The sequence below is a fragment of the Marmota flaviventris genome, chromosome 12 (genome assembly GCF_047511675.1).
Source record: "Marmota flaviventris isolate mMarFla1 chromosome 12, mMarFla1.hap1, whole genome shotgun sequence".
Lineage (NCBI taxonomy): Eukaryota > Metazoa > Chordata > Mammalia > Rodentia > Sciuridae > Marmota > Marmota flaviventris.
Window position 1 is genome coordinate 36846625 of NC_092509.1, and position 21905 is coordinate 36868529.

Below are 21905 nucleotides of genomic sequence, written 5' to 3' on the forward strand. Positions count from 1 at the left end.
AACATGCCTTTTAATTGCGTCCCTTGTTCTTATATTCTGTCCTGGTCTTTCATGAGTTTTTGTCTGTGAATCTTTTACATTTGGACACCAATTAATTGTTCACTTGTAAAAACTTCTCAGAACTTCAAGCAGGTAAATTTTGTAGTATGTAAATTATATTCCAAGCTATTAGAAACACCTAAAAGCATTTTCAGTAGTATTATGAAGCAGCTTTGTTTTAATGTGAAAAGGTGAAGAACACATGGTAATTTATTTATATAAAGTTCCAAATATTGTGACTTTTAGAATATTCTATACTTTTCTTTTTTGATCTGTTTTAACATAGGAAGACTTCCTATTTGACTCATAATCATATATCTTAATGACAGAGAAAGTAAATATGAGGTAATGACTAAAATTTGAATCTTATTTTTAGCATTGGAATGCTGTTACAGAGATGAATCAGAGTACATACTCAAATATTCTACTTCATGCCTGGTTCCTCCTTTCCTAGTTTTCCATTGAGGTCTGAAATCTGGCTAACTAATTGAGTAAGTAAGGAAATATACTATACTAAATTCGGCTGTTTTGACTTTTCTCTGATGAGCAAATGAGATTAAGATCTTTTCTTTTAAGATATTCCATTTATCGTTACAGAAAGTTGTATACCTGCACAAGTGGTGGCTGCCGTTGATGTAAATACAGTTGCTAATGAAGTATACAAGTATAATTTTCCTCACACACAGTTACTGGCAAAGACAATTGAAGTGAGTTATTATTCTTATTTCATTATGTTTATAGCAAGGAAAACATGCTTAAAAATACTGTCAAATATTGGTTTCTGGTAGCTTAATTGGAAGGTAAGTCATCTAAATTTAAAAGAAATTACGAGAAAGAAATTACTATATTATATTCTGTCAGATGATAAATCACAAAATTTCATGCAAACCACTGTGTATCTTATGTGTAATCAACAAGGAAACAAATGGCAAGTGAGAAAAATATACCCCATAATGTTTGGTCAAGAGAGGAGACATGAAAACCCCAAGTCACTAGGCTGAAAGCTCCATTGAAACCTGTGTATTCATCCTGCTCACCCTGAAGGTGAGAGTGTGGATAAGGGACAGAGGCCTGCTCTAAGGTTAAATGGTCCAGCGGCTTTTTACCAACAACACTATGGCAGCAAGTACCTGAATGGAAGCTGCCACTGCTTCTCCCCATCTTTTAGCAAATTCCTGCATTCAAGTGGCCTCTAATAAAAAAAAATGAATAATAATTGGAAAGGAACCAATTTGAGGCTATACTTAGTAATTTTTAAAGGAAATAAGATATGTAAACAAACAAGCAGAATATGCAATAGGAAAATGATGGCAAGAAGCAGAAGAAAATTTCAAACAAGTCTCCATGATCTTCAATCACTAAATAAAACCTATCTTAAGATATCAGATAAATATATGCAAAGAGCAATGATAAGGTTTGAAAAGTATAAAAGGTCTGGAAAGAAAGAGGAGCAAAATAAAACCATTATAGAAATGAAAGTCTTGCCAGAGTAGCAAAAAGCAAAGTAGACCATACTCTAAATAGACTCTTAAAGAATGGAGCTTGAGAAAAATAAAGCAAAATAAAATGAAGACAGATCAGAATGTTGAAAAGTAAATGATACCTACTGAAGACAAAAATGATCCATGATAAATATAATCAGTGCTTCTGATGAAGATAGTAAATTAAATGGAACAAAAATATTTTATAGAAGCAGATGAAAAATTTATAAAATAAAACATCCAAGAATTCACAGATTTATTACTTACTCTAGCTAAGCAAGAGCTGAATCAAAATAGATAATCCAAGCATGAAGCCACCACATTAGAAAGAAATGATGATTAGAAAAAGGATAAGAATGTTGTAAAGCTTTGCAGTGTCGTGATGATAATGTCTGTAATTGGAGTGAGAAGGGGCACTAAGACTCAACAAATATGTTTATAGCAGATAAATGAAGCTATCAATATTTTAAGACATTATTTAATGTTTTTGTCAGGAACTCAGCAGAGCTGAGAAAGAGAAAGCTGAGCCTTTGCCTCCTTAACATTATGGTGTGAGTGAGACTCCAAAACTAGAGAAAATGCCTATTCCCTGTATTCCCTGTGTCCCTGTGGGTCAGTGTAAATGTCAGGCCATCTCAATGATGAGAAGCCCCTGCATTAAGGGGAGAGTGAGTGAGGAGTGTGAGGAGTGGAAAAGTGCTGAGCCCTGAATTTGGGGAGAACTGTCTTCAAGGTTTCCTTTTCCTTTCCCTTTCCCTGGAAGGAGTTCTTTGGTAGGGCATTTCTACCCAAGGTCTCAATCAAAGAGAATTAGAAATGGAAGTTCTGGAATTAGGAATGCAAGGTGTGAAGAGCATGATAGTTCAGGAGGGCTCTGAACTATCAGAGATCAGAACTGTGACTCCTTTGAGAAACTGCCATGCAATATTGACTGTGCCAGCTCTGGGGTGAGGAAAGCAGGTCTTCCCTGGGAGGCTGCCTAGGAAAGCCTTTGTAATTAATTGCCTATGGTTAGGCCTGAAAGAGCACACATAGGTTTTTACCCAAGGATAGAATGCCTCAGTCTAAATTATAACTGGTGATAAAACTAAAATCAATAAGTTGTCTAGACAGCAAGTGGGAAATTACTAGTCAATCGTGTCCAAAGTTTATTTAAGCAGAAGCCTCGTCTGCTGTGTTCATTGTTGTATTCCTAGACCTAGCACAATGCCTGGCATATAATAGGTACTAGAAATATTGATGAACTAATTTATGAACATTGCTTTTTATTAGACCTTTATAATTATACTTAATATTTTGGTTAAGTTTGACAAAATAAAACATGCAAGGAATTTGATTTCAATTCCCTTTCTTCTCACTTTCCCGCCCCTCCTCCCTCCCTTTATTCTTTCTCCTCTCCTATATTGATCTTCCTTTCATTCATTTATTTATTTATTTTTGATTAGTATTTTCTACACATAATAAAGTGAAATTCTTTTTGGTATGTTTATATGTGTATGTAACATTATATTGTTAAATTCATTCCATATTTCTTCCCCTTTCCCTTCTTTCCAACTCTCACCCTCCCCCTTGCTCTCCTCCTCCTACTCTGTTGATCGACCCTATATCTTTGTGATATGAACAAATATTGTATCTAAAAAATGAACAAAGACATAACAGAAAAATGATAATAAAAGATAAAAGGTGTTTCAAAATTAGTATTAGATAAGATGGATTTCAAGGCCAAAAACATTTTAGAGTCTTAGAAAGTTACTTTATAATTATATTTGGTACAATCCTCAAGAAAGGTTTAATTGTTGTGAGTATATGTGGGTAAAATAGCATCAGAGTTGGTAGGGCAGGACATGATAACAAATACTCCTCAATAAATTTTTATTGAATCAGTATGATATGCTGCAAAATAAGAAAACCATTGTCTTATGAATATTAACTTAGTCCTAAATAAAATATGAACAAAAAGATCAGAAGCTCATTAAAGGAATAATATAACATGACCAAAGGGGATTATGTTTTGGGAATGTGGTAGGTTAAAATTAGGAATTCTATTAATATTATTCAGCATAGTAATAATTGGAAAGAAAAAAACTATCAGAAAACATTTGACAGAATTCATTTTCTTTTTCTAAATGTTTTAAATTTCTCCTAATAAAATTAGGGGAAAAAATGAGTACTGCCTCAAGATACATGTCACTTATTGCCTTCTATATGTGTTATTGACCTTGAATACAATGGAGACAGCTGACAATTCCCAAGTTAACTCTTCAAAGAACTCAGTGTAAAGATTATCCTGCTTCATCCATGTACTTGAACTTCTCAGAAGTGAGTTATAATTAGGAAGGTTATGGTTCTGGGCTGATCTCTTTAAATTTATAAAGATGTATATGAAGAGTATTTAATGAGAGTTGGCGAACACTTGACTTGTGCTTCTTTATCTTCTGATATATAAAAAATGAGCAAATTTAGGATCATTCTAATTACTCTTATCTATAATCTTTTGAAATGTTTTGACTGCACACAGCTGCAAAACAATGAAATAATTGTAGATTCTGAAAATGAGCCCATTTTATATATGGTGGTATATTAACAGAGGCTTCCATGTTAGGGATGGACACTGATCAGTGTATCTTTCACATTAGCTAATTAAAAACTATTACTGATAGATAGGTACCTAAAAACTTCTTAGATTCTATGCTAGTGATCATCATTAATTGTAAAATAAAGTTCTCCATGTTTAACTCAGAAAACAAATCAGTGTTATACATGAGACATCACAGAGGAAACAGGTACTTAAGATGAAGTAAATTTTTTTTCCACCTCTGTCTTGGATGTCTCAGGACCTTGTGAGAGGTCACCTAATTTCTCACAGCTTTAGTTTACTACCTTACTTCCTCATAAGATTGCTTTGGGAAGTTAGTTTTACTGGAGTTGATTTGAAAAGTATTATGTTATATAAACGGTTATGATTTTTGATATATTTAGTCAGAATTGGTTAGCATTTTTCATTCTTCCTCATTCTGTGTTTTTCTGATTTTTTTTTTTGTTTGGTTTTTTTTTTTTTTGCTAAATGTGCATTCCTTAGGGCATTACACTGGAAGAGTTTGACAAATTATCTTTCAATATGATTTTAATGAGCCCACCATGTCAGCCATTCACAAGGTATGTATAATGCATAGTAGTCTGTATAATTTCTCTGTTCCGGAAGACCGTCAGCTGTATTTCATAGCTTTGAAATTTTTTATAAATAATTTATTTCATCTATTCATATTTATAATTCAGCATTAATCATAAAGTAAATGACTATTACAGTCAGATGATCAAAATGCTTTTATCAACAGTAGATATGCATGACTGCTTTATATCTGCCTAACCTGCAACATTTATTTCTGGCCCATGTTAGTGAGCATTCTGTCACTGTTACCAAAATTTTCCACAAGAACAACATGGAGTAGGAGAAGTTTATTTGGGGCTCATAGTTTCAGAGGTTCAGTTCATGGTTGGCCAACTCATTGCTTTGGGCCTGAGGTAAGGCAGAGCATCATGGCAAAAGAATGTGGCAGCTCAGAACATAGTGGCCAGGAAGCAGAGAAAGGGGAAGAGGCTGCAGGGAAGATGTACCCTTCCAAGACATATAGCCCCAGTGACACACCTCCTCCAGCCACCCCATTTGACACCCAGTTAATCTACTCAAAATAGGTTGTATTGATGAGGTGACAATTCTCATAATAATTTTATCTCTGAATGTCCCTGCACTAATACAGGAACTTTTGGGGGATACCTTATATCCAAACCATAACATGGCCCAAACAATCTTAACTTATTTAAACTATTGAGCATTCAGAATATCTTTCTAATACTGGTTAATGAAAGTGAATTATCATAATATACAGTCAAGTCATAATTACTTAATGTAAAATTCAAAAGCTAGTCTAGCATGCATTTGTGTATTTTATATTTCTTAAAATTGATATCTGCATTTAATATTGTGAATTTTTCACAGCTACATTATAATTTCATTAAGGAATTAAATAATATTTATTTGATTATATGTTTCAAGGAATTATAGTATAAATGAAATATTTTTCCCCCTTTTTTTGCATGCTGGGGATTGAATTCAGGATTTTGCATATGATAGGCAAGTGCTCTACCACCAAGTTACAACCACAGTCCTCAAATGAAATCTTGACTAATTCATCTTTGCTTAAATATTTTTAATACTAGTAATTTAAGTTATTTTAAATAGTAATAATCACCTAAGTGCATTACATAGAGCATATCATTTAATAAGCTTATGGGATAGGCATTATTGTTACATTTTATAAGTGAGAAACTGAGCTATAGAAAGGTTAAGTCACTTTCCTACAACAACAAAATTAGTGAATATCAGAGTCGGGATTTATTAATCGTTTTATACATTCCTGTTTTAATATGTTTACTTTTTAAGTGGAAGAACATCCAGTAAATATTCGGACTCAAATGAATATTCTTATATTTTAGTAGCTCACTAGGAAACTAATTCCCCAAGGATTTATTGTGTACCTAAATGCCATACATTGTTTTTGATGCTGGAGTTCCTGTCCTTAGGGAGCTTATAGTTTAATGTGAATTACTGGCAAATAATCATCTTATAATGTGATGTAAATCATATACTAAAAAAATATTGGAAGCCCTGAGAGAGTAAGCCTAGAGCATAAAATGGCTCATTGTGTACTAGGTAACATTTTTGTATACTAGACATTATTACAGAGGTGATGTCTGAGCTGTATCTGAAAGACAATGAGGAGTTTACCTGAGAAGGCAGAAGATATTCCATATAAAGGTGGTTCTAGGTATATATGAATTAGGTAGGATATACAGAACAGAATGCAGCCCCAGCACAATGAAGCATTCGTGTATTACTGCAGTGGGCCCCCAGTATCTTTCCTGCTACCCCACATACCATGACTGCATTAGCTCAGCTCTGGCTGCTGAGGGCAGCAGTAACTGATTCTGTAGTTATCATTTGGAACACAGAGGAAAGGGACAGAATGTGAAGAAACAAACATTTCTGAGAAATCTGTTCAAATCCACTCTAATCCCTTTGCAAATCTTCAGTCCACTGATGGTTTTGGCCCTCCTCTCAGGAATGAACAAACTAAGTGATGTCAAGTAACTTATCTAATACTAAGAGGCTAATAAGTAGCAAGGTTTTAAACCCTGATCCTCTATTCCTAATTTGCAGGCCCAATCCAAGTCTTCCTTTCTACTTGACCCTTGATCATATTTTGAATTTTATGAAGTGTAATTGCTAGCCCAGATAATGCCTGTTGATATAACCCGTCCTGACCCTAGTTGGTTTAACCATGTTGCAACTCCTGCTTATAGAATAGTTTTCAGCTTAAGTCTGTATTTACATTGGACAAGATTGTCTAGTCATCTTATTATTTAATCTGCTTAAATGATGATTATCACTGTGCCATCAACTCCAAGTTACCACCCTACCCAAACAGCTTATCTGAATTCTTATTGTCTCCTTTGGAACTGAGCAAGATGTCACCAGCAATTGTATATGTGTATTTTTCCTAAACAAAGTGATTTTAAGAGAATAATTGGTTTTATTACTCATTGACTTATTATTATTATTCTTTGCTTTGTGTGAATTACTTTGACATATTGCTTTGTAAAAATAAATTTTAGATTTGTTTATTAGATCTATAAGGCTTTTTTCTTTTTAATTAAATTAAATGAATAAATGCATTTTGTTTATGATAGCAACAGAAATGATCATTTTTTGTCTGTGAGAGGACCAGCTTTAATTCTCAGTTTTGACCTTTTAGAAGTGATTTGATATCTTTATATAAAATTCTTCATAATTTTTTTTTGTTTTCTTTGTTCCTTTAGAATTGGCTTACAGGGTGATATGATTGATCCAAGGACAAATAGCTTCTTATACATTCTAGATATTCTCCCAAGGTAAAAACTTACATTCTTGTCCAAATTTATCTTATACTGAAGACTATGGGTCTAGAAGAATGTGGGTTTCATTTCGTAGAAATTAGTAGTTTATAAATATTCCCTTTAGATACTATGCATACCATTTATTGTCTTATGCCATGACTAATAGAATAACTACAAATGTTTTATGATTTCACACTTGCCATGACAGTGAGTGACAGGGAGTTATAACTTAACTAGCTAATTCTATTGCCTCTGTTCATAATGGTAATGCAAATGATGCTTTTGTTAGTGAATACTGTTGCCCGTGGCCTAGAAATTTGTGTTAACCCTAGACATTCTCATGCCATGTGAGTGGCAGTCCTTTGAATTGTATAATGCAAAGGCTTTGCACAAACCCATATTTTGAGATGAGCTTCAGTGGAAATTAACATTTAAAGTGTAAACTTTATCAAGCATGCCATGTTTATGGAGAAAAACAAAAAAAAATTGAGTTGTTTCCATCATATACATTTTTATAAAAAGTTCAGAAAATTATTTAACCTTATAGTTCCCACAAATAATGATTTTCTTTACTTTTTAATTCTTAGTAGTTAAATATTTAATATTCCATTTGTTTTCTTTTTTTTAGATTACAAAAATTACCAAAGTATATTCTTTTAGAAAATGTTAAAGGTTTTGAAGTATCTTCTACCAGGTAAAAAATGTATTCGTCTTTTCTACATCTTGGTGTATTTTATAGTAGGAACTATTGTGAAATAAAGAACTCAAAGATAAACACATACAATCTGGCATTTTATATGTACTAAATATTTTATTTATTAGTATTGCTTGTGACTAATAATATAAAAGGTATTACAGAGGATTTTCTAGAAGGCTGTGCTAGAGACTTACAAAGTTTTGTTCTACTGATTGTCCTCCATTTTGATATGTTTGAATTTTTCCAGAATGAGCATTGAATTTCATGGGAATGATTTTTCTCAATATTAGTCATTTATATTGGTGACTGTTGATTTTGAAACAGAAATGTTTTTTATCAAGAACTAGTCCTGTTGATGGGCATTTCCTGCTCTACAGTTAGACATTAGAAGAAGCCTTGCATCAGGATTTTGTCAGATGGTAGCCCAGGTGGGCAGAAGTCATCCGTCCGAGTCCTTGATTCACCTGCTGTCCATCATACCAGTGTTCTCATCTGATCTGCTACCAGGAAGATATAGTTTTAGTACCCATGGAAAATCCATCATCAATAGATTAGCAATTCAAACTTTTCATCAATTTAGATACATTATCTGGCATCTTTTACTTATAAGAGAATTATCTGTGTCTTTTTATTAAAATATAAATTTTCAGATACTGGAACTGAAATTAAGATAATTATCTTTCTAAACAGCTTGAGTGCAGTTACAATTTTCACTTACAATGAAGCTTTCTATACACTATTTTATATAAGAACCCCACTTGCAAGAAAAGGGTGAAAATTCTACTCTTTCTTTTCTCTTTTCAGAGACATGTTGATAAAAACAATAGAAAATTGTGGCTTTCAGTACCAAGAATTTCTGTTGTCTCCAACCTCTGTAGGTACAACAATTATAATCCATTATATAAATTATAATTTAAAGGCTTTTTACCCCAATGTAAATTTTATTCAATAAACAGAATAGCTTTATAATATTTTATGCAAATTCTGAAATTATGTCAGACAGGGATCTTGCTTTCTAAACACTGTAGTACATACATATAGATATGTATTGGAGAATATGTTTTTATTTTATTTTTCCTGCACTGGGAATTGAACCCAGGACCTTGTACATGCTAGGTAAATGTTCTATCACTGAAGCAATGTATTATTCTTTTGAAAAATAAAGGATAGCACATTTTGGAAATATATAAATGTGGCATTTACAAACTAGGTGTGTTATCTAGATAATGCCTGAAAGTAATCCAAAATAGAAAAGGAAATGAACCATATGATAATTTTCCAATTATGCTTTTTATGACATAGCATTCAGTCACAAACATTCATGGTTAAGAAATTAAGGTAACTGGTTGTAAGATAAGCTATTTGTCAAATTTTGATTTTGCAGGTATCACTGTTGTTTGACATTTTTTTGTTTTGTTTTTCATAATCTTTTCTGTATTATATAGTTCTTTGTCCAGAAATGAAAAGAAAACCCACTTAAAAAATTAGGTAAACAAGCTGTAGAGATTGGTCATATATTTAATCTCTAAATTTATTTCCTAGTTTTCCCTTTTATCTTCTAAAATAATGAATCTTCCTTTATTAATAAAGTAATAGCCAAGAATAGCTATATTTGATTTTATTTTAAGTGATTACTGAATTAGCAATAATAAGTGTAAAAAATATCTATTTCTTCTTACTTAGAAAGTATAAAATAAAAATTATTCATAGAAATAATGACTTACCAGACTCATTATTTCATTTTAGTAAAGATACAGAATAGCAGTTCAGGTTTAGAAATTACTAGAATTTAACAGGTTTCAAATTTGTTACAAAGAAGTTTTCCAGAAATCAGTAACATAGTTTGCGTTAGCAGAAGCTAGATGTATACCTGTATGAGTTGTTTTACTAGGTGCTAAAGTTAGTACAGATTTCTTTTTGTATAGTAATTAATTGCTCTGCTTTGTTTGCAGCTTCGTATTCCAAATTCAAGGCTAAGATATTTCCTTATTGCAAAGCTTCAGTCAGAGCCATTACCTTTTCAAGCCCCTGGTCAGGTATTGTTATTATGGTTCATTTGTTATAAATATATCCCAGTCTGCTAACTTATTTTCAAGAACTACTTTGTGTGGATTTATATCTGTCCTATAGAATGTGTATATACGTATAGACCATACCCTATGTCCATCTCCAAGATCTTTGTCCTCTCTGAATGTCAGTTTTATTGGTTTAAACTAAACAAAATCAAAATGAAGCACTCAATTTTCTTTTTTCATTAGGGGGAAAAAAAGTGAAAAGAAAAAAATTACCCTTGGTGTTGTTATTCCCCCATCTCTGCCTACAGTTTTTCTTCTGACCATTGACTATTTGCATTTATCGTTTTCTCTCCCCAAATGAAGATTGGTTACTTTTGATAAAATATAATATACTGTCTTAAAAATTTTTAACACAATGGTTGCATTTTCTTTAAAACTAGTACTATTTCACTTAGTTAATTAAAATAATGTATTAATTAGTACAAGCTAGAATAAAATGCTTAATTGCTGTAGATAGGACTCTAATTATGGGGCCAATTTTATGTACTTTGATTAAAAAATGGGGGTGGATAACAGTTTCAGTGGTTCAATTGGCTCTCTGTAACCATCACTATTAAGTATTAAAATGCCAAATCCTACTAATAGGGAATCAGTTTTGTTATTTCTTTTCTTTGAGACATACTACTAATATATTTCCCTTTCTATAGTGGACAGTTCCAAAAACAAAGTGTGAAGTACATTATCAAAGACTTAATCCTTGAAAATGCCTGGAGTGATTTTTCTTTTATAAAATGGGACTTTATACATGGTTATGAGTTTTGAAGAAACAGGTTTTTCTTGTGGGACTCAAGTAGAAATAACCTTTCATGGTGAAAAGCATTTTTTTAATCACTAGTTTTCTTTTAGATTATGATTGTGTTCTAGTTTTTCCTTTTAAATAAAGAATATGGAAAATATATATTTTTTGAAATGTAATGTTGCTTTCTAAACTTTTTCAAATATTATACTGTACCCATATTTAATATACTTCCTATTACTTTGTTGAATGTTTTGTTAATAAATACAGAAAACAGTAATTCCATGAAATAAATCATCTGTAGCCTGATGACACTATAGCTATATGATTAATAACTTGAAATAACTGGTACAAACACAAGATAGCCACAGTTCCTTTCTAATAACAACACCATAAACATTAAAGAGGTATTTACATAATGTTTACTGAACATTACTAATTTGTCTTTTATTTTTAATAAGTCTTTTGACAGTTTCTATTTTTTTTTTTTACTTAATGCCAGGTACTGATGGAGTTTCCCAAAACTGACTATGAGTATCCACAAAAATGTGCAGTGGATGCAGAAAATAAAATTAAAATAAAGGAAACAGAACCCAATATTTGCTTTGATAGCAGTATGGAATGTTCTGGAAAAGATGCCATTCTTTTTAAGCTTGAAACTGTAGAAGAAATTAAAAGAAAACATCAACAGGACAGTAATCTCTCTGTGCAAATGTTAAAAGATTTTCTTGAAGATGATATTGACACCAATAAGTACATTTTACCACCGAAGTCTTTGCTGCGATATGCTCTTTTATTAGATATTGTTAAGCCCACTTGCAGAAGGTCCACGTGCTTTACCAAAGGGTAAGTTTGAAAGAGACCTTATTCATGTTATATTCAAAATAACCAGGTTTTTATAGCTGTTATTTCCTTTAGTTCTTCTCAAAACAAGGAGAATTTTATAAAATGTTTCTGATAGCATTATTACTTGTATTGTTGTTATTTTTGCCCCTAATTGCCTGCTTCATGTTCCAGTAGAACACAAGTGAAAATTCCTTCTGGCAGAACATTATGTACACCACCCACAAAAGTGTTCAGAAGAGACAAAGCCATTTGTTTCATGACCTTCATAGGAGCTTAAATACTCAGGGTGTAAACATGGTTTTTGTAGCTCATCAATTTCCAGTGTTTTAGCACCTTTCTTTCTATGACACGTCAAACTTCTAAGAGTTATGTCCACTCTGTGATCATTGTATAAGAAGAAGTTATATTTTAATCTAAATAAATAAAATTGAGTCAGCTGAAGCACATTCAATTAATTTTTAATTTAAATTTTACTCAGTTTTTTGAGGGAGTAGTATATTTCCATGGTTCAAAATTCGAAAGTCACTAAATTTTTTTGTTTGTTTTTGTTTTTTTGCGGTGCTGGGAATTGAACCCAGGGTCTTTGAGCATGTGACGCAAATGCTCTACCACTGATTCAGAGCCCTGGCTCTCAAGGTACTAAGATTGTTTAAGATTCCCTTCTACTTCTATTTCTTGGCCATTCAGTATCCCTTCTTGCAAGCAAACCAATATATCAATGTACTGTGTAACCTTTCTGAGGTATTATTTGTAAGGATGTGTTTAAGTACATTATTATATGCCTTTTTTTCACTGCCCAGTATAAATTGGATATTATTTCACATCAGTGCATAAAAGTCTTTTTTATTTTCCTGGTATGGGTATATCATTATTTGTTTTACTCATTAGTTACTGACTAACATTTAGGGGGCTTCTTTTGAATGTTTAAAACATTTTTCATCAATGTTTTTAAACCTAGAAAGAACATTAGGCCTTTTCAGAAATTTTTTGCCAAAGATCCCTACCACTCAGCCTCATTTGACAGGTAGTTGTATGATTTGACAATTCAAGCATTTTCTTCTTACCTTCTCACTAGATACGTTGTATAAGACACTGTGCCCCTGGTACAATCCTGGCAAACTTATTCTAACTTTATCATACTCTGCCCTTGTACTTTTAGGGGAAAGGGTTTATTACTTTACAGTACCTTAAAAGACTTCACTCAGCTGTTGTCTATTACCAAGTCCAATAGGTTCTGTTTAGGACTCTCATAAAGTAAGACTTATCAATTCTGTGATAAAAAGCAACCTTGAAATTCTTGAGATGGTATAAAAGAAACTTTAATGTCTTTTTTATTATAGATAATATATGTAAATACAAATTTATATGCACAGTATATGTGAAAAAACAATTTCAAAAAATTATTTTTCCTTTGTGTGATTTTTTTTCAATTTATATATTAAAATTTTCTCTTTGCAAAAAATAATGTTAATATGTTGAACAGCTAGCTTGATAATGGTATTAGAGAAAGAAATAATACAAATACCTTTCATTTCTGAAGAATTTTATACTTTTTATGTTTTTTACTTGATGTTCTAATTCTTTTTATTTTTTGTAATTTTTTTCTTTTTGTTTTAGAGCTTAATGGTTATGTTCTAATTGTTATATGAAAATGATTGTAAAGACATACTGGGTTAAATGAAGGGCAAACCCAGGCTTAGAGGGACTGTATTTATATGGTATTAGAAAGCAGGGCTTGGACATCATGAAAGGATAAATGGTTCAGGCATTTAAAAAAAATGGCCACAATTTATTTTCATGTATTTAACATTTGGTGTAATGTGGCAGGATGCCAGTATTGAATTGTCTTTTAATATAAACTTCATAGTTGCTAGTGGTGAACATTATAGATGCGAGAATTAAAAAATGACAATAATACATAATTTAATGGTGTTTAAGCAACTCAAAAAACTGTTTCATGTTTGGGTTTTGAAAATTTTAAGTAGAGTTATCTTGTGATTTTTTACCTTATAATTTTTCAAAGCATATTATATCATCTGTAATGAATGTGATATCATTCCAGATATTTCAGAACCATGTAGATTACATCATTCAAGAAATAAGAAATTAAGCATTAACAAGTACATTAGGTACTGCATAATATTCATGTTAATTTTTCAGTTATGGAAGCTACATAGAAGGGACAGGATCTGTGTTACAGACTGCAGAGGATGTGCAGGTACCATGGATGTTTTAAAACTGAATTTTTTTTTTTAATTTATTTTTCAGTTTTCGGTGGACACAACATCTTTATTTTATGTGATGCTGAGGATCGAACCCAGCGCCTCCTGCATGCCAGGCAAGCACGCCACCACTTGAGCCACATCCCCAGCCCTAAAACTGAAATATTTTAAAACTTTCAATAATGTTACATCAGCTGGTGGTATAGCTCAGTAGTAGAGTGCTTGCTTAGCATGCACAAGGCCCTGGGTTCAATACCCAGCACTGAAACAAAAATATTATTATTATGCTCATCATTAGTAGTACTTGCTTGTAATCCCAGCTACTTGAGAGGCTGAGGAATGAGAATCTTGATCAAGGCCAGCCTGGGTAATGTTGTCAGACACATTTAAAAAAAAAAAAAATCTACATTTAATACTTAATTTGAGATTGTCAAAACAATTTTACATGTTCAATTGGGAATGAATACTTTACATGTTCAGCCAGGAATAAATATGTTATTCATTTATGTACATATATATTCATATAATTTCTTTGGTATAAGATAAGTCTTATTGCTGTGTATGTGCTTATGCATAAGGAAGGTTTTGTTTTTATTCTTACTTTTGTTTTTCTTATATTCTGCATTTCTTTTTTTTGCCATAAATAGTAAGTTGAAATTTAGCCTACACTAGTGAATGCTCTAAAATTTCCATAGGCATGTTAATATTGGAGTCCTCTTTTGTAGCACATACTATAAAACTTCCTTTTAAGGAAAACAAAATCTGTTTTAGCAATATACTTTTTAAATTCTTTAGTTGTAAACTCTTCATGGTGTTCTGGTTGAATATATGCCTAGTAGTAAGTTTTATATTTTTTAAATAATTTTAAGTCCATATTATCTTCTTTTATGCTGATTCAAACTCTTAACTATTAATAAAATTTACTCAGGATAAAAGTACTGTCATATGCAAATGAAAGTCTGGATTTGAGAAATCATTTAATATATTTTGCCATTTTAATAAAGTTTCTTAATTGGATCAAATTGATGGTCAACAACAAATATTTTCAATGATCTTGTTAACATTGTAAAATTGGCTTTGTTGGTTGACCTAGTTTCCTTTATATCTTTTAGTATATTTCTGTTTTGTAATATTGTCAGTGATTATTTATATTATGATTAATTTTAAGATACCAAAAATGACAGATATACTGGTAAGTATTCTGATCAATGTTAGCCTTTTCTTCTTTTTCACAGTTTAGATTGCCATTGTTGAGACAATTATCTACTTTATTACACAGACACTTTTTTGCCCATGCATTTTGCTACCATGTATTAGTTCAGACTATATGTCCACCTTCTTTTTTTCTTTTTTTAAATTTGTTCTTTTTAGTTATACATGACAGTAGAATTTATTTTGACATATCACATATATATGGAGTTTAACTTCCCATTCTTGTGATTATACATGATGTGTAGTTACACTGGTTATATATTTATGTATGAACAAAGGAAAGTTATGTCTGATTCATTCTACTTTCTTTCCCATTTATGTCCATCTTCTTAAAGCTGTCTCACTATTGGAAATCTTAACAAATATGGTTCCACACTACTTTTTCAGTTATCTTGGATGTTTTCTTACAGATTGAGAGTATCTACAGATCCCTTAGCAATTTGCCACAAGAAGAAAAGATAACAAAGTTGTCAATGCTTAAGCTGCGATATTTTACTCCTAAAGAAATAGCAAATCTCCTTGGATTTCCTCCAGAGTTTGGTATGTGGGATCATCTTTCATTTATTGAAATTCTCAAAATTCATTAGAGAATTTTTATTTATATATATATATATATATATATATATATATATATATATAAATAAATGATGAGTAAGCCCTTGCCCACACAGGTAGTTTCAAGAAACTTCCTTTCCTGATTGTGCCTTTGGGGGCATTTTCCTGTCCTCTTTACCCTTTCCCTAATAATCTGCCTCTCAGTCTATTCTCTTCCTACTCAGTTTGCTCTCTCCTTTAATTTTAGTAATGGGTCAGAGTTCATTGGCAAAAATGGACAAATCAACAATTTTTTATTCTCCCACTGATGATTGTTAAAGCATCTTCTTTTCAGCTTATCTTCTTGCTTCCGGATGTCTGTTTTTTCTTAACTTTCATATTTTTTAATTGTTTTTTTTTAAATATACATGACAGTAGAGTTTATTTTGACATATTATACATACAAAGACTATAACTTATTCTAATTAGAATCCCATTCTTGTGGTTGTACATTATATGGAGTTTCACTGCAGAGGTTTAATTTTAGTAAACCGTACACTAGGTCTTATGAAAGAATGCCTATGATTAGCTTTTTGAATGAAGAAATTAACAGGCAGTTTAGTTGAGGATTTGGGGGAATTTATTTGTATTTATTCTCCTCCACAATACATTTTCATCTGTTGTGTGTCTTTGTCCTTCCCTACAAGGGTTAATTAATGGAGAACAGGGAAGATGGAGAGGTAGTCTAGGAAAGAACTTTCCAAAGGAAAGAAAGGAACACAGATGCCAGACTTTACAAAGATTAGGAGATCTGTACCAGGGCATCTCAAGGACAAAAGTGAAGATGGGGGTATAGAGTGAGAAACCCAGATTTCTAACTCCATTGGCAGTCCAGGATCTCTGGGAATTGTTGCTGTAAAGAGATCGGATACTCTTGCTTGCTGAAAGCAGTGGTAACCCCTTTCTGATCTCATTGTGGGCCAGTGCTCTCAGATGGCATTTTTAGGCCTGGCAGTGGGTGTGTTCCAGTACCTGGCTAATGGGCAGAGAGAAACATAGACCTCCCTAACCAACTTCCAAGGTCTACAGAAGGAGGAAATGTGCTTTTGACAACTCTGAGTAGAAATTTGAATGTAGAAAAGTGAAACTGTTAAATCTAATATTATTGTAATATTAATAACACTACTATTATTGAAATAAATAATGGGTAAAATAAATCATGTTTCAGATTCTACATAATGAATTTGCAGATGATGTTTTAAACATAGACTTCTTTGTACATTGGGAGCAAACTGGCAATGTAGTGAGTTGTCTGAGCACAGCAACCAAGTTTATTTTCTACTACCTGCATTTATTTATTCATTCATTCATTCATTCAGTCAGTCAGTCATTTTTGCTGATACATTCAGTTCCAAATATCCTGGGGAGTGTTATTAAGAAAAACATACTTTCCTTGTCTTAGTTTATGTCACAAAGTGAGTGAAACAATATCACAGAACAAATGAAGACCTGAGAATTGGACTGAAGAATTCCAATTTTGAATTTGCTTTTCTAGTTACTATTTTTTTATTTTTTTGAACAATCAGATATATTTTACAGACCACTAAAGAGAGACAAGCAATTGACTATCAAATAAAAATGAATACCTACATTTTATTACAGTATTTTTTTTATTCTAGAAGTGTAGTAGTCACTCTGATAAAATTCAAACTTGGTGAGGGATACAGACAGAGCCCAGAGTCAGACTGAGTTTGAATACTAGCCTCATTTTAACCCCTCTCTTAGATTACAGTTTCCTTGTTTGTAAAACGAGGGTAATTATAGCACCTATTTCATAGGGTTCCTGGGACAGTTAAGTGAGTTAGTGTGTTTAAAATGCCTACATAATATCTGGGACAATATAAAATTTGTTTGCTTTTATTTTAAAATGGCAGTCATTTATTTACTTTTGTAGCCTTATTTCATATTTTTTCTATTTAAAAATTTTAGGTATATAAATAGATTTTTTTCAAAGTTCTTTAAAAAAAAATATATATATATATATATATAAAATATTCATGCAAAAAGTGTCTTTTAAATTGCCGAATCTTCTTTTATGTGGTATATTTGTATAGAGAAGCTTGCCCTTATGTTACCACTGAGCAGCACCATGACACACTGTCCTTCACATGTGTTTCCAACTTTATTGACTCTGAGTCCAAAAATGGTGACTGTTTGAGCTTTTTGTCCACTGGCAGTGATAGATTTGCATTGATCCTTCTGTACATTTTGTTCTGGTTCTTTGTGATTGGCAGCACACATTCCTGAGGTAGCAGACTTTGGAAGAGAGGGACTCTAACTAGATGAAAGCTACTATTTGACCTTGTTAATTTCCATTTCTTCTAAGGATTATTATTACTTTAATGTTTCTAAGTTTTTAAAAGGTCACCTTTTAATCAATTATGTAGCTTTTCCTGTAAGTTTAGACTTAACATCTGTACATAAAATACACATGGAGACACAGACACATACCCATACATACACACATACACACACAATTTTTAGGAATTTGACTTTTTTCCAGACCTTTTCCCCTCTTTGTTGTAATCTTAATATGGCAAAAGATATTCTAAAGGCTTGGGATATTCTAAAGGCTTATTTGTAGATAACACTTGTACCTCTGGCTACTTTGATCTAGTTTTTGAGATGAGTAAAAATTTGCACCCAAAACGTATGGTATGCTCTCTATTTACCTCATTTATTGTTTCTTTTGTTAAGAAGAAGCTTTTTAGTTTGAATCTATCCCATTTATTGATTCTTGATTTTAATTCTTGCATTATAGGAGTCTTATTAAAAAGAAGTCAGGGCCTAATCCAACATGATGGCGATTTTTTTCTATTAGGCGCAGTGTGTCTGGTTTAATTCCTAGGTCCTTGATCCACTTTGAGTTGACTTTTGTTCATGGTGAGAGATAGGGGTTTAATTTCATTTTGTTGCATATAGATTTCCAGTTTTCCCAGCACCATTTTTTGAAGAGGCTATCTTTTCTCCAATGTATGTTTTTGGTGCCTTTGTCTAATATAATTATGTGGGATTGTCTCTGTGTCCTCTATTCTGTGCCATTGGTCTACCAGTCTATTTTGGTGCCCATACCATGCTGTTTTTGTTACTATAGCTTTGTAGTATAGTTTAAGGTCTGGTATAGTGATGACACCTGCTTCACTCTTCTTGCTAGGGGTTGCTTTAGCTATCCTGGGTCTCTTATTTTTCCAGATGAATTTCATGACTGGTTTTTCTACTTCTTTCTTTCTTTCTTTTTTTTTTTTGGCAATTTTGGGATGTTTTTTCTATTTCTATGAGGAATGTGATTGGGGTTTTGATTGGAATTGCATTAAATCTGTATAGTGCTTTTGGTAGTATGGTCATTTTGATAATATTAATTCTGCCTATCCAAAAGGCAGATTTTTCTATGTTCTAAGGTTTTCTTTAATTTCTTTCTTTAGCATTCTTTGCCTGTGATATATTATCTTTAGGATATGAAATTTATAATCATGATCAATTGCAAATAATGGTTTTTTAATAGTAATTACTGTTTATTTTATTGCTATTAATATGTCAAGAATTAATGAAGCATCTTTAGAATAACTAACTTTACCCCTGATTCTTACAAATATAATGAAATTTTACTATTTTTAATGCTTTTTAATTATGTCCTTCATTTTATTATCTAATTTAAATTTCCTTTAATTTATTGTTATGCCAAGAATCCTGAGTGTGAATAGAAGTCCATCATGAGAAAAATCAGTATGTGTTAACAATGTATGAAAAAACAACTGATGAATTTGTAGCTAGAATATGTAAAGAAACTTACAAGTTAACAATAAAAAGAAAAGATAGTCCAGCTCAAAAATGTGCAAAGCATTTCTTTAAACAAGATAGACAAGTGGCTAATAAGCACATGAAAAAGGTGTTTAATATGTTTAATTATTAGGGAATTGTAAATCAAACCAGATCATACTCATTAGGATGGCTAAAATAAAAGATGGTACTAATATTGGCAAAGATGTGAAGAAATTGGAACTCTCATTGGCTGCTGGTGGAAATGTAATGGTGTCTCCTGCTTCAGAAAGCACAGTACTGCAGACATTAAACATAGCATTTTTGTATGACTCAAGAGCTTCACCACTAGTTATATGTACAAGAGAACTGAAAACATTTTCACACAAAAATTTATACATGAATGTTCATAATAACATTATTCACAGTAGCCCAAATGTCTTGCCAATGAATGAATGGATAAATAAAATGTGGTATATTCAGGCAATAAAATTTTCCTCATCCATAAAAAGGAGTAAGTATTGAAACACACAACGGTGTGAATGAACCTGGAAAACATTATGCCAAGCAAGAGAATGTTTTAACACAAAAGAACATATTTTATGGTTCCATTTATGTGAAGTGTTCAGAATAGAAAAATCTATAGATCGAGAAATTAAATTAGTGGTTGGGGGACATGAAGGGGAAGTAGCAAAAGACCGTTAATAGGTATGAGTTTTCTTTTTTGAAGTAATGAAAATGTCCTAGAATTAGTAGAGATGTTTAAAAAATAAACTATTCTAAAACCACTGAAATTTTACAGGTGAATTCTAAAATTCATCAGTAAAAGGGTGAATTTTATCTCTATAAAAATGTTACAAGATAAAAGAAACAACTTAGAAAAAAATGATAGCCAGTACTTTATCTAAAGTTCATTAATACATGAATTTTTATGAATTCAATTTCTGTGAACAGCTATGTGTACATATGTGCATGTATGCATCACCCATAACTTGATGCTATATAATATACTGGGATATGATAATATCTCATCATGTGGACAGTATAATAAAATTCTACATAATATTTTTGGATCCAGACTCTTCATTTATCAGTAAAACTTAACAGAGACTTTAGTGATTTACAGTTATATGTTGTTGAACAATGAGGATGCATTCTGAGAAATGTATCCTCAGGCAACTTCATAATTGTGTAAACATAATAGTGTACTTACACAAACTAAGACAATTATAGTGTCACTAGGTGATATCAATTTATGAGACTACCATCATATGTGCTTGTTGACTGAAATGGTGTTATGAAATTATCCCTGTATCTTTGTTAAAGGATGCATCCTTTTAGCTATAGAAATTGCTATTACAAATGATCAATTTTTATCTCTCTTTTTTAGGATTTCCTGAGAAGATAACAGTGAAACAGTGTTACCGTCTACTTGGAAATAGTCTCAATGTGCATGTAGTAGCTAAGCTGATCAAAATCCTTTGTAAATAACTTTGAAATAACTCTGGAAAAGGAACATGATATTCTTTCATGCCCAGATTGTAATTCTTAAATTCTATTTTGAAGTAATGTTGATTACATTTAACTAAGTTATTTTAATCTTTCTTTAAAAATTTTAGAATTCATCTCAAAATTTAGAATTTCTCACAAAAATAAATTTGTTTTCTTAAATTTATATTACTGTATTTTATAAGTTTTGCTTTATAGAGAATATATTTTCATTTGAAAGTAATATATATATCTTTATAATATGTATATTATATGTTATATATAATATGTTATTATTATCTTTACAATATTATTACTCCTAAACTTAGAATGGTGATTCTAATGCTAGCATGTTTGAAATATTGGATGTTTTACTTAATTCCCATCTTTTGGATATTTTACTTAAATCCCATTCTTTAAATGTTTCTTAATTTATTGTAAACAGATACTTATGATATTTGAAACCAAATTGTCATTAATCAACTTATACAGCAGTCTGAAGAATATAATAGAAAAATTAAATTCATGATTACTTCTTCATCAGGAGGCCTTAGCAAACTTAGGTGTTTATTATCTAATTATCTTTATCTTTCATCTCTCTCCGAAGGGCCAAACTCAGTATGGACTTCGCTTTAGTTTGCTATTATTAGAGTTTGTTTTTGCCTCCCTTCTCAGCTTGTGAGTTAAATTTGCCTGCAGTCTAAGGAATGTAATGTAGCATTAGGAATTTAGGGAGGAAATTCTACTCTGACCCCATTATATATGGTGCTAGTTCCCCCCACCTCATTTTTTTTTTTAATTGTTGTGACATGCCTCTGATTTAAC

General features: G+C 31.6%; 1 protein-coding gene across 2 annotated transcripts in view; it reads left to right on the top strand.

Annotated features, from left to right (window-relative positions):
* Trdmt1 (tRNA aspartic acid methyltransferase 1) overlaps window positions 1-21256 on the top strand; it is a 42185-nt gene extending 20929 nt beyond the window's left edge. The window contains exons 2-11 of one of the 2 annotated variants that reach the window (XM_027928656.2): window positions 637-746; window positions 4600-4676; window positions 7398-7469; window positions 8083-8148; window positions 8956-9025; window positions 10104-10187; window positions 11465-11808; window positions 13969-14026; window positions 15653-15782; window positions 20983-21256. In XM_027928656.2, coding sequence (XP_027784457.2) covers window positions 637-746; window positions 4600-4676; window positions 7398-7469; window positions 8083-8148; window positions 8956-9025; window positions 10104-10187; window positions 11465-11808; window positions 13969-14026; window positions 15653-15782; window positions 20983-21083 — 1112 coding nt within the window. In that variant the 3' untranslated portion in view covers window positions 21084-21256. Of the gene's footprint in view, window positions 1-636; window positions 747-4599; window positions 4677-7397; window positions 7470-8082; window positions 8149-8955; window positions 9026-10103; window positions 10188-11464; window positions 11809-13968; window positions 14027-15652; window positions 15784-17351; window positions 17724-20982 lie in introns of those variants that run through there. The other variant, XM_071599863.1, reaches the window with a different exon arrangement.
* Window positions 21257-21905: the final 649 nt, after the last annotated feature.